The 13,399-nt window shown below is 38.2% G+C and overlaps 1 protein-coding gene across 7 annotated transcripts in view; it reads left to right on the plus strand.

The window, feature by feature from the left end:
* Positions 1 to 13,399, plus strand: part of ABHD3 (abhydrolase domain containing 3, phospholipase) — a 118,790-nt gene that overhangs the window by 70,654 nt on the left and 34,737 nt on the right. For all 7 annotated transcript variants that reach the window (XM_077135814.1, XM_077135815.1, XM_077135816.1 and 4 more), the window contains 2 exons: positions 1,522 to 1,685; positions 2,701 to 2,883. In XM_077135814.1, coding sequence (XP_076991929.1) covers positions 1,522 to 1,685; positions 2,701 to 2,883 — 347 coding nt within the window. The remainder of the gene's footprint in view (positions 1 to 1,521; positions 1,686 to 2,700; positions 2,884 to 13,399) is intronic.

Here is a 13,399-nt window from a genome sequence, read left to right on the forward strand (position 1 = left end):
TCATTAGCCAACCCATTGAATTTCTTTAGGAAGTTTGTATAAATGTCTTTGATTAGTTGTTCCAAAGTCTGTATTTCCACTGGTGTTTTAATTTGGTAATTTGACTGGGCCATATCTTCCTGCATCTTCACGTGCTTTGTGATTTTCTTTTGACTTTGAGGTATTTGATTATCTTGATAACGTTATTTTGAAAGTTGATTTCCCTTGCTCATCTAAGGTTTTGTATTTGCTTGGGTTTGTGTTGAAGGCCTCCTTTTGCCCCTGGTTTGTCACTAATTCCTCATCAAACGAAGAACCAGATCTTATACAGGAGATGCCACTCCACTTGAAGATCTGTTAAAGCTAGGCAGATATGCAGTTTGCCAGACCATACCTTCCGTGTCTTCCCAGCAGACCTACCTCTTCCCAATTGTGGCAGCAGCTGAACAATGGAGACCTGGTGCAATTCCAGCTAAGGCTGCTGGTCTCAGTGCACACTGAAAGTGCCAACCCTGGAGCTGGGGTCTGGGCAGTGTGCACCTCAGCAGAACCCACTTGTGGGCCCAACAGGCACTGCTGTGCTATATCACCAGGCTTTTCCAGATTGGCTGAGGGCAAGGCAGTTGAAGTAGTCCCACAGCCCAAGGTTGTCCCAAGCAGGAACCTGGCAACCACCTATCTGGCCCACAAATGGCGCCTCTCTACCTTTGCACACCTGAACACTCCAAGCCTCTGTGAGGAAAGAGAAGCAGCAGCAGGACCCCATGAGTCTCTTTCACGAGCCACTTGTCAAACCGGCTCCATTCTGTGTCTCCCCGTCCTGCCAAAAGGAAGGTCCCGCAGTCTCTCCCAAAAATCATGCACCATAGTGTCCTATCTCAGGGGTCAAGGGCATACACTGTGTGCTAGCTGGAAGGTCTCTGCGCACATGCAAACAAAGTCTGCTGGCTTCTGGGTTCCCCATGGGAGCTCTCAGCTGTGGAGCTGAGAAGGAAGATCTCCTGAGCTATCTGCAGAGGCAGGCAGGAGTGCAGGAGCACCCAGCGCCTTCGGGACCCACTTCTTCCTGCACAGGGCCATTTGCCTCAAGTGTAGTCATGACCGAGCACACTCACCCCATTCTCTCTTTCCTAATTTCTCTGCTTTTTCATCCAGGGCCTCCCTGTATAGTACAGAAGACCTTCTCTGGTCACTTGTACCCTGGAACTGCTGTCCCAGTAGTTTTCTGTCACTTCTCTAGTTGTTCCACAGTACAGGAGTGAACTTAGCCTATCCTATTCTGCTATCTTCCTGGAAGTTTGTATAGCACTTTTAAGGGTGATTTCCTTAATGTATTTCTCACCTTTCCCTGAGGAATCTATAAAACATGTATAAATCCATTGTGATTGTGAATTGTTTGCAGAAGACTTCCAGAAGGAGATGCAGTTAGAGGGAGCGTGTGCAAGCATAAGCCAGGGACACGTCTGCACTCATTTCTGGTTTATGGTAAGCAGAAACTTCGCTCTGTTCTGGACCCTGCACTCATTCTGGCTTTTCTCTCAGAAACCCCAGTTAGTGACAGGTGGCGAGAGTTTCAGCCGCTTCCTTCAGGACCACTGTCCCGTGGTGACAGAAACGTACTACCCAACAGTCTGGTGCTGGGAGAGTCGAGGACAGACTCTGCTAAGACCTTTCATTACTTCCAAGCCCCCAGTGCAATATCGGAAGTAAGTGCATTTTCATTTTCATTTACAATATATATGCATTCTCCTGGTGTTGAGGTTCTATGAACCTCTGCTTTAGTAAATATATAGAAAGGAAAAGGGAAATTAAAATGGAAGGTATGCCCCCCATCCCACTCTCAACTGCAGGGAAATAATAAGGTGTTGCCTTCCCCATTCTTTGTGCCCTGAAATTATTAGTTTATTTCTAGGATAAGAGAAGTCTTTGGAGGCTTACTCTTCCAAATTGTTGTAGATCCTTTGGTGATATGTACCAATTCAGTGAGATGTAGCAGATGCTGCAGGGTGAGGGTGAAAGAAGAATGCCAGTTAATTTGGGTTTGTGTGATGGACTCCTGTAAAAGGACTTCAGTTCATATTAATAAGCAAATGAGTTCTTTCATACCATTTTTTTTAATTTATATTTTAGAAACTTATATGCAACCTAAAATTTCAGCAGGTGGGTTCTTGATGATAAGAGCCTTGAGGTGTTGGTAGAGAATATATCAGCAACCAGGAGATTTGACTGGTGTCCATTATTAATTTTCCTGAGTCATCGAGTCCTACTGGAGTTCGTTTGTTGCCTGGAACTTGCACTATTTGGGAAAATTCTCAAAGGTCATAGATACTATGTGAGAGATTCTTTAAAATATTTAAGTAGCTGAGAGACTGCATTATTGAATTCAAAGACTTGAGTGGTAGTTAGGTTTACTTATTCTTAATCTCCTGTTGATTTATTTGGGTAATCTTAGTAATAACGAATCTCAATAATAATGATGATTAAGTTAAATGTTTGAAGTTCATTTTTACATACTACCTTCTCCTGAGGTTGCTGGAAATACTTTCTGGTACAAATCTTCATAACATACTGGTGGTGAAAGAAAGTAATATACATATATAAGTGCTTTAGAAAGTTATTTTGAGACCAGATAATGTCATATGTTAATAGAATTAAGACACTAAAGTTAAGACACGACTTGAAATACTTAATGAGTAATGTCTTTTGAATTGTTTCTTTCAGTGAGCTTATTGAAACTGCAGATGGAGGGCAGATTTCACTGGACTGGTTTGATAATGAAAACAATAAGTGTTACGTGGATGCCAACACCAGACCTACAATCTTATTGTTGCCTGGACTTACCGGAACAAGCAAGGAATCATATATCCTTCATATGATCCATCTCAGTGAAGAATTGGGATACAGGTACCAGTGATAGTTTTTTCCCCATCTTTCACTTAATTCATTGTATCATTCTAACTGAAGTACAAAAATATCTGCATGTTTGTTTCAGAAACATTTATTAGACTTTGCATGGCTTAAACAGTCCCCGAAATTATTACTTTTGCCTGCTTCCTCATTGCTTTCTTTTTTGCCCCAGGAGGTTGCCGAATTTAATAATCTCACAGCACATAGCACTTAGCATAGTAGGCACTCAGCAAATTTTGGCTGAATGAATGAATAAAATTAAAATCCCCTAGGAATTGACAGAAGATCCAGGTCAAAGAAGCAATAAACTCCATTGCAGGGAGTGCTGTGGACAAGGGCAGTTACAACCCCCTGAAAGAATTCACAGTAACCCTCTGTCTTTGGGTCTTGGATCCACTAATCTTGTCTTCCTGGCTCAGTTCCCAAGTATGAAAAACATTCAGAGTCAGCTTCTAGGTCATTCTAATTTTTCCAAAGTGATCTGCGCTTCCTCTGTCTACCTCAGTTTGCAGGTGTGCATGGCCAGAGTCCAGCTGATGATGCCACAGCACTTTTGGGTAACCATTATCCAACTCCATCTCCAGGTGCAATTTAATTTTTGGAAGTGATTTAGCAACTTTGCACTTCAGATTTAGCCTCAGAATCTTAAAGCAGAGGTCACTGTGAAAGGCACTGTTTTTTTGTACCTCAGTCATTTTTAGCTGACAGTAGTTATTGTAATGGAACACTCTGAGTTGCATTTAAAATACAGTTATATCTTGGAACACTTTTTTTATGTAAATAATTGATGTTGAGTTCATATTAATAAACTATTTTGATAGAAGGAAAGAAAACATGATAACTAATTTTAATTTTAACAAGTTAACTCTGATCTTTCACAAACAAAACTATTTTGTCCATGAAGTGGCATCCTCTAAGAAGCTATGATATGGTGTCCCAGAATTATGGTTCCAATGAAATTTTTCACTAAGCAGTAGCAAGAATTCTTCATTAGTCCATGTTTAAGCACCAACAAGTTAGATGTGAGGCTTGAGACAAGTTTTTTTGTTATAGGCATAAAGTACAGAAGATCGTAAAGTCTTTTGTACATTTTGAAATTTAAATTGTCCATATTTAAACTGCTGATTCTAAACATAGTCTGAGCTGTCTCCTAGGATTTAGAAATTGCTTTTAAAAACAATGTAATTGAAAGTCAAGGACCCAATTTCATAAGCCCTAGAATTGCCAGTGCGTTTGGCTTTCTTTTGTTGTTTGTAAAAGTTGCCAAATTTTAGTTACCAAAGTTCTGATTATGCAATTGTGAGGTTCTAGCTTCTACAGGTTAAGATGGTGTCTCTGACTCAGTCAGAAATTGTACTGATATATTATACAATATAATGAAAGCTTTGTTCTAGGCACAAGGAGATACAAAGAGTTGTGGAAAGCTTTCGTTGCCTAAAGGATCTGTGAAGGGAAGTTTAGACCCGGTCACTGTCATATGTTTGAAGTCCCAAGCTGTTTGTGTTTAGGGAGTGCTAACATTGACTCAGATAGGCTTGAAGGTAGCAGATAGATGAATAAGCCATGGTCAGCACACTTTTTAATGGCCTTTGGGTCTATCCTGCATTCATTTTTTTTTTACTTATTTACCTACTTACTTACTTTTTTATTTTTTATTTTTTGCATGGGCAGGCACCAGGAAACAAACCCGGGTCTCTGGCATGGCAGGCAAGAACTCTGCCTGCTAAGCCACCATGGCCCGTCCCCTGCATTTATTTTTAACTGTGAAGGAACGCTGAATCTTGGTCAGAGAGTATATCAGTTAGGTTTGCTGAATGTCAAACCACCCTAAATTTAGTGGCTTAAAACGACAACAGTTCTGCTCACCATTCCATGAGTCGCCAATTTGGACTATGATCAACTTAGTGGTTCTGATCTGGGCTAAGACCATGCATGGTTTTGTGGTCAGCTACCTGGACAGCTGGGTACTGACTGGTTTTTGGGTCCCCAGCTCTGATGATTCGTCTCAGCTCCACGTGGTCTCCCATCCATCATCAGGCTAGCCCTGGGCTTGTTATTTGGTGGCAGAGAGTTCCAAAAATACAAGAATGGAATGAGCCCTCTTTAGTCCCAGGCTCAGAACTCCCACAGTGTTGCTTCTGTCACATTCAATTAATCCAGGCAAGTCACAGAGCCAGCCCAAAGTCAAAGAGTAGAGAAATGGACTCTCCCTCTTGATACATAGAGCTATAAAATATTGTAGGCCCATTTTTACGTTCTACCACAGAAAGCCAGGTAGTTTCAAATTCCACTGAGATGAAAATTTATCTGGAAATTTGTCAAAAGGTAAGGTTGAGTCTGTAGATGGCAAAACAGATCTAAATCATTGATACATAGATAGCACAGGATCTGGTAGGAAACAGAGCTTGCAGGATACTGTGTAAATTTGGGGAATCTGCATGGCTGTGAAGCCATACAGACTTGAATTCAAATGTTGGAACTGCAACTTAACACAGTGACCTTGGACAATTAATTGAACTTCTCCAAGTCCCAATTTTCTCACCTACTTCAGAAAGTTTAAATGAATTAGAGTATATAAAGGACTTGCTTAGTGCTCAAAGTTGCTCTTTAATCGATGTTTATGTCTTCCCTCATGATCTTCTAATCTCTCATCAGAGTAAAATTTGTTTGTAATTTAGAAGAGCAAGGACTAAAAGCAAACCTACCTCTTGTGAGACAAACATCTAGTTTCCTTGCAGGAATGCTTGAATGTGGTTATAATACCTCTTACAAGGGAGTTTCATAAATAATGAATACCCCCTCATCACAGTAAAACTGCCTTGTTGCCCAAATTACTATCTTGTGTAAAGGCTGAGTAACTTTAGGGAGCTCATAAGCTCTGTCAGGACACCAGGGAACCATTTGAGCCTTGACTGTTGAGATACGATTTAGACATCAGAGAGAATTGCCCTCCCAGCTTGTGGACAGATAAAACATAAAGATTTATTATTGCTGTTAAGTTTTTTCCCTTGTTCCTGAAAACTAATAAAAATACAATACTTTTCTGTTAAGGTCCACTAATTAGAAGTTAATAATAGATTGGACAGAGTCTAGGCTAAAGTTTTCTTTGTAAAATAATTTTGAGTAGAGGCTTTAATAAGTAAATCAGAGGTAAATAGAATTGGATGGGGACTCTTTGGCCTACCACATGGCCTGTCTTCATTAGCTGAGTGTAGTCTGTTCTAGCTTGGATAGGCCTGCCCCTCGGAAGGAAAAAGCATGGTTCGGCCAAACAGTCCCTGTCATCCTTCCAAAATTTATCAGTCAGATAAATCTTCCACCTCAGAGGGTCAGTGAAGTGAGTAGAGTGTCAAAGAAAGACCAGGAATGGAGTGTGGTTAGAGAGAGGCCCTCCTTATAGAAACTAGGGGCCTGAAGAAAAGTTAGTTCCTGCAAAGAATTTACATGCAAATGACTAAAAAAAAAAAATAGTTTGAAATCTTATCCATTCGTTCAAGATTCCTTCTTTAAAAAGTCTCCATTCATCAACATGGCCTAATAGATAGTATTTAACGTACCTGAGTCATACTCTATTTTCTTAAATGTTTCCCATTCTCTGAATTGATTTCCAGCTCTATACCTAAAAACAAAGAGAAATACAGTAACTTGGAGAACATCTGAATCATATTTTACTTTGACCCCTTTTCTTGAGAGTTTTATCTACCATTAATATCCCACCACCAATAAATACTAAAAAGAATGACCCATCCTGAGTTATGTGATAGGTTCATTCAAATCTAAGTTAGTCATGAAGTATTTTAGTAATGTAAGGTACACTGTAAGGGTGGCACAACAGTGACACAGTGGTAGAATTCTCACCTGCCATGCCAGAGACCTGGGTTCAATTCCTGGAGCCTGCCCATGCCAAAAAAAAAAGGATTCTGTGAGAACCTATTTTCCCAAAGAGCATGCAATTTAGTCGAAGTGACAGAGTATGCAGTAGTAAGGAACTATTCTTTAGAAAGGACTAGGGTTGGCTGCAAGTGACTGAAAACTCAAAATAACAGTGACTTAAGCAAGAACTCTCTCATGTAAAAGTCACAGGGCTTAAAAGTGCTCTAAAGTGTCAGGGACCTAAGCTGCTTCTATCATGTAGCTTCATAATGCATGGCTGCTTTAGCTCCAGCTATCACATCTGTTTTTAACACCCAAGAAAGAGGAAAAAGGAGAGTAGAGCATGCATCATCTTCGTTAAAGGATGCTTTCTAGCAATTGTACACCCTACTTTTGCTTTTATTACATTGGCCTGCTCTTAGCTGCAAGGGAGGCTTGAGCATTAAGTCTTTACTGAGCAGCCACATGCCTAACCAAAATTGGGCATTCTGTTACTGAAGAAGAAGGGGAGGATGGATACTGGGAATATTCGGTACCCTCTACCACTGAGTGGTCAGAGTGTTGGAAGTGCCAGGATCCTGGAATATCAGAAAAACCAAGAGAGTCATTTTATGGTCAGAAGGGGGAGGTCAGCAGTGTTAGATACAACTGCAACAGCAAGGAGAACCAGGGTGGACAAAGCAGAATTTGAGAAGATTCATTAAGCATGAGGAAAGAAGCTAAATAATTGGGGCTTAAGACAAACAGAAGTGGATGATACATTTCATATAGAGAAATGAGAGAAACAGGAGCATTATTAGAAGAGTGCAAAAGAATCAATTGAGGTTGCCAAATCTTAACCGAAACCCTTCCTGCCAACCCTAGAGAATACCTAGGGTGTTATCTAACATTCTACAAAGGTTCCATGGACTATGATTACTTTCCAGATACCTACAACTTCCAGATGGATTCCTAGGGCAGATGAGTCCTGAAATCCAGAGGGGCCAGCCTCTCCCCAGCATCAACGAGTTCCATCCCCCTATCCCATATTATTGACAACCCTTTCCTACATGGAAAAGTTAGAATGGGCATAGCCCAAATACCTCTAAATATTCCCCAGCTGGGGAAGTGGGGGTGAGGGTGGGGTGGGGTGGGGGTGAGTTTGGGGGTGGGTATTGCAATAAAAGGTTATAAGAGATGGCTGAAAGAGCGTTCTTGATGCTAAAACAATGGTTTCAAGATGGATAATAAGGTTCTGAGCTTTCTCACAGTAAGGATAACTTTGACTCTTATTTTCCCCTTTGGGCCACTGGTTTTGACATACTATACCTAAAAAATAAACTGTAATAATTAACTAGTATCTTCCTGCCATGTTTTATTTATTTATTTTTTAATTCAGAGGGTCGCTAAGAGCTTATGATCAGCAAGAAATAGCCAGAATCACCATTCTTGTTTACTGTAAATAAACTTAGCTTTGTTGAGTGCCTGCCACGTGATAGGTCCGGTATTAGGCACTATGCATAGGTTCTTGTTTTCTATGTACCCAACTCTAAGGTATATATAATTATCCTCATTTTACCAATCAGAGAACAGAACTATAGAGTTTTAGTAATTCGGCCAGAATTAGACAGCTAGTGTGTGGCAGGGTTAAGAGTCAACTGTAGAATTGAAAATGTTCAGCTGCCTTGCTACAAGTAAAAGTGTGATTTCTGTTAGACTTTTTGAATGCTGATTGTTTGTTGAAAGCCCTCTATACTACTTTTGTGCACCCTTGGATGTCCCAGGCTCTTAGCCTGGGAAGAACTATCCCACAAAATCCCATGATTGTTGTCTACTGGGGTAATATAGCTTTGTAATATCATCAGGACTCAGTTTTTTTTTTCAGGGAAATTTAAGAACTGACAGGCAAACGAGTCATGTTCCTAATCAGGAAGTAGATTTTGGAGGGAAAGAGTTGAAACAAGAGATAATGATGTTCCTGAATTATGAATTAACCTTCATCACCCTCCATTACCATGTGATTATTATGAATTGAGTATGTAATACATTGAGTAATATGCTCTTGTTAAGTATTGTGTTTGATTTCTGAACTTTCACATTCTAGGAAAATAGAATATACCTAGTCATCTCCAGGGAGATATAATCTAATTAAACTTAATCATAAAAATAACAGCATTATTTTTTGAAAAGAATGTGTATTCGGCCATTGTTTGGTATAGTGTTATATAAATGTATGTTAGTCAAGATTGTTGATAGTATTATTTGACTGCCTATATCTTTACTGATTTTTTTTTTATCATTGAGAGAAGAGTGTTAAAATCAACTATGATTGTAGATTTACTATTTCTCCATTTAATTCTGCCAATTTTTTTTCATGTTTTTGGAAGCTATATTAATCATATACATGTTATTATTATTGCTCTGAAGTGTTCCTCTTTATCTCTGCTTGTGAATTCTACTTTATCTGTTATTATTGTAGCTCTTCCAACCTTCTTATGTGTGCTGTTTCCATGATATATATTTTCATACATTAACTTTCAGAGATTCTGTGTCTTTATATATTTTTTCAATTTAAATATTAAAAAAAACCAAGCAATACACATAGAATCCCTAGAAATGGATATTTTAGTTAGGTTATCCATAGGCATATTTAAATAGAGTATCTAAATAACCATTGTCAAGTCTGTGTCTGTACAGTGTTTCATAAACCAATTTAAAGTTAAGGCAAACAAGGAAAAAAAATCTAAAAATACAGGTATCAAAATTTCTTACATTCTAAACATATGTCTTTTTTTTTTTTTTACATGGGCAGGCACCGGGAATCGAACCCAGGTCTTCGGGCATGGCAGGCAAGCACTCTTACTTGCTGAGCCACCGTGGCCTGCCCAAAACATATGTCTTTATATCTAAAGTTTACTGCTTGTAGATAGCATATAGTATGTCTTACTTTTTATCCAATCTAACAATTTCCACCTTTTAATTGGAGTTTTTAGTCCATTTACATTTAGTGTGTTATTTGATATGGTAGCTGTAGTTTACTATTTACTATTTTATTATTTGTTTTCTTTCTCTCTCTTTTTTTTTTTGTTCCTCTTCTGCTTTTTCCCTCTTTTTTGGGGTTATTTGAATATTTTTCAGTATTCTATTTTTAATTTAGCTGTTTTTTATGCATTATTTTTAATGGTTCTAAGAATATCTTTCTCTCTCTGTCTCGCCAGTCTGTTTACACTCACAGTTAATATCGTACTTCCTTATGGAAAGCCTAAGAACCTTGCAACTATATAGATACATTTACCATCACATTCCAATCCTTTATGCCAGAACTTGTCTTCTACATAAAATTATAAAAACCACAGCAAAGCATTATAAACAGCCATATTGCTTTAAACAGTTATGTATTTTGAGGAAATTAAGATAGAAAAGTGGTTCTATCATTTATTATTGCCATTTCTTATGCTCTTCATTTGTTTCTAAAGATCTGAATTTCCATCTGACATTATTCCCCTTTAGCCTGAAGATCTTCCTTCAGCATTTCTTGTAGCACAGGTCTGTTTATGATGAATTCTCTTAGGTATCTGAAAATCTTTATTTTGCCTTCATCTTAAAGAATATCTTTGCTAAATTTAGAATTCTGGGTTGAGAGGGTTTTTTTCCCTTCAGCACTTTAAAGATGTTTATCCATTATTTAGTGGTCTGCATTATTTCTGGTAAGAAATCAACAGTCATTGGTTCTGTTGTTCCCTATGTAATGTCATTTTTTTCTCTCTGGCTACTTTAAGCTTTTCTCTTTGCCTTTGGTTTCAGTACTTTGACTATTATGTGCCTGATTGTAGTAGTATTTGTATTTATCCTGCTTGGGATTCACAAAGCATCTTGAGTCTGTAAATTTATGTTACCAAATTTGGAAAAATGTTGGCCATTATTTCTTCAAATATTTTTCTGTCCCATTCTCTCTTACTTCTTCTGGGACCAGAAGATATATATGTATCGTATCTTATATTAATACACAAATCATTGAGGTTCTGTTCTTGTTTTTTCCCATTTTTCTTTTCCCTCTGATCCTTAGATTGGAAATTTTTAATTATTTATCTTCTAGTTCTCTGATTCTTTCTTCTGTCAGCTGTAATTTGCAAATACAGTGAGTTTTTAATTTCAGTTATTAAATTTTTCTGCTCTAGAATTTCCATTTTTTTAATGTTTTCCTCCTCTGCTGAGATTTCCTATTTGTTTATTCATTACCAGCTTATTTTCCTTTATGTCCTTAACATAGTTATAAGGCTGCTTTAAATCCTCATCTGTTAATTCTAACATCTAGATCATCTCAGGGTCAGTCTCCATTGAGTGTCTTACTTCTTGCGTATAGAATGTGTTTTCTTGTCTCTTCATGATCAAGTAATTTTGTATTATATTCTCAGTAATTTAGATGATCTCTTATACAGACTCTGTGTTCTATTATATTACTCCCACGAATTTGAGGTTTGTTTGTTTGTTTGTTTCATCTGGCAGATAACTAAATTCGTCTCCCTGTGATGGAGAGAAGCTGATATCTCTGTTCATTGTTTTAGTCTTGATGGGGCTGCTTGGAGTTCACCTCACATATGTACATGAGGGATCAGCCAGAGATTTGGGCCTAGTTTTCATTCATAATTTAGGACTTCCCCTCTATGTCTCTTGCCCTTCTGAGATTTTCCTCCACCCCTTGTTTTCCAGCTGCTATATCTGTCACAAACTCCTGTTTTCTGGTTCTTCAAGCCTGTCAGTCTAAGGGTTTCCATCTGAGTCTTATCCGTGCATGAATAGTACTAACTGGGGCCTCCCATCAGGCCAAAAAAGCTGCTAAAAAAAAAATAAAAAAAAAAAAGAGGAAACTTACCCAGTGCCACTTTCTTCTTCCGAGTTTCAAGTCCTATCAGTTTCTGGCTGCTTTTGTTTATTCTCCACTGCTCTCATATTCTGTGAGGAATTTGTAGTTATTCTGCAGAACGTTGGTCCAATAATATTTACTACAACCTTACTGGAAATGGAGCATCCTTGTAATCATTTCTTTCTTTCTTTCCATCGTTTTCCTTTCTTAACTTGGCATTTTGAACCCTATGCCTATTTGGTCCTAACCTTTTCTATCCTTATTTTCTCTCATTATCCTCAATATAGTCATATTTCAAGTATTTAGAATGATCTATTTACTCATCTTTTAGAATATTTTATATGTTCTTACCTTATATATTTGCTCAAATTGCTCCCTTCTACTCAAAATGTCCACTTTTTTTCTGCCAAAATCGTTACCATTTCTCATGTCTTTGCATAATCTCTATCTGCATTTTCCATGAAGCCTTACCTAATCAATTTTCCCATCCTGACCTCATATGGCTTTATTATCTATACCACTCATTGGACATTTCCTCATATACTACCTTATGATCTCACTTCTATTGTGGTCGTTGAACTGAAAATATAGTGCATATCTATTCAACTCAACTAGGTTGTATTCCTCTTGAGGTCAGAAACCTTATGTTGTCATTTCTCTCCTCCAGGCTCTGTGTAATACATTTTTGAATGAATGAATGAGCCATTCCAATGTCAATATTCATGTGAAATGCTTAGAACGTGATGTGGCGTATAGTAACACTAACAAGTGTTAGTTGTTATTGTTATCATCTAAAATCAATTTCGTACTGGATGATTGGCTGATCCCTGAATGTTTCTCTCACTGTTCCCTTTGCTGATCTGTTCTTAGAACTGGAAAATATTTAAGGTTATCTGAATAATCCCTTTATCTTGCAGACAAGGAAACTGGGCTTAGAGAGGTACTCCTTTCCCATTGACTTCTCTTTACTTTTTTTAGGTGCCTAAGCTCACTGTCGGCTACTATTCATTTAGCATAAAAGGCCACAGCATGTATTCAGGGAGATCATGGGCTTGAGCAGCTTTCAGAACTACCCAATCCATCTCATTGTAACTAGTTCTCAACCAAAGAGCAGTTTTGCCTCCCAAGGAACATTAAGCACTATCTGAGACACTTTTTATTGCAAACCTAGTGTGGTACTATTGGCATATGGTGCATCGAGGCCAAGGACGCTGCTGAACATCCTATAATGTGCAGGACAGCCCCCACCACAAAGAATTATTTGGTTTAAAATGTTTATAGTCGTGAAGTTGAAAAACCCTGTGCTACAGTAGTTCTCTGCCTCCTCCCCTGGCGAACCTGTTCTGTTATCACAGAAATTTCTTAATATCAGATTTATTCATTATTTGATATTTCTTCTATTTCTTCTCTTTGTTTCCTCATTTTGAAAAGAAAAATGACAGTTAAATAAATATATGGGAAAAATTAATTTTGCAGAACATTTTTCTTTATCTACACAAAATTGTTTGGGAAATTATAAAAAAATTGTTCAGAGGGAGCTGTTACAGAAGTTTACAAGAAGCTTATTGAATGCTTTAAACGTAGCCATTAATTTTACAACCAGCTCTTTCAGCTGTATGTGTAAAATGTTCCCCGATGGCTGTGCTTTGGCCATTAGGGCAGTAAAAGTGTTAAATGAAAGAAGCTGGTTGCTTCTCACCAAGTCGAGTGGGAGAAAGGGGCAGAGTGGCAGCCCTCATTCTGCTCTCCTCTCTGGCTGCTTTGTTCCCTCTGCCTTCCTTATCGTTCTGCCCCCGT

The sequence above is a fragment of the Tamandua tetradactyla genome, chromosome 18 (assembly GCF_023851605.1).
Source record: "Tamandua tetradactyla isolate mTamTet1 chromosome 18, mTamTet1.pri, whole genome shotgun sequence".
Taxonomy (NCBI): domain Eukaryota; kingdom Metazoa; phylum Chordata; class Mammalia; order Pilosa; family Myrmecophagidae; genus Tamandua; species Tamandua tetradactyla.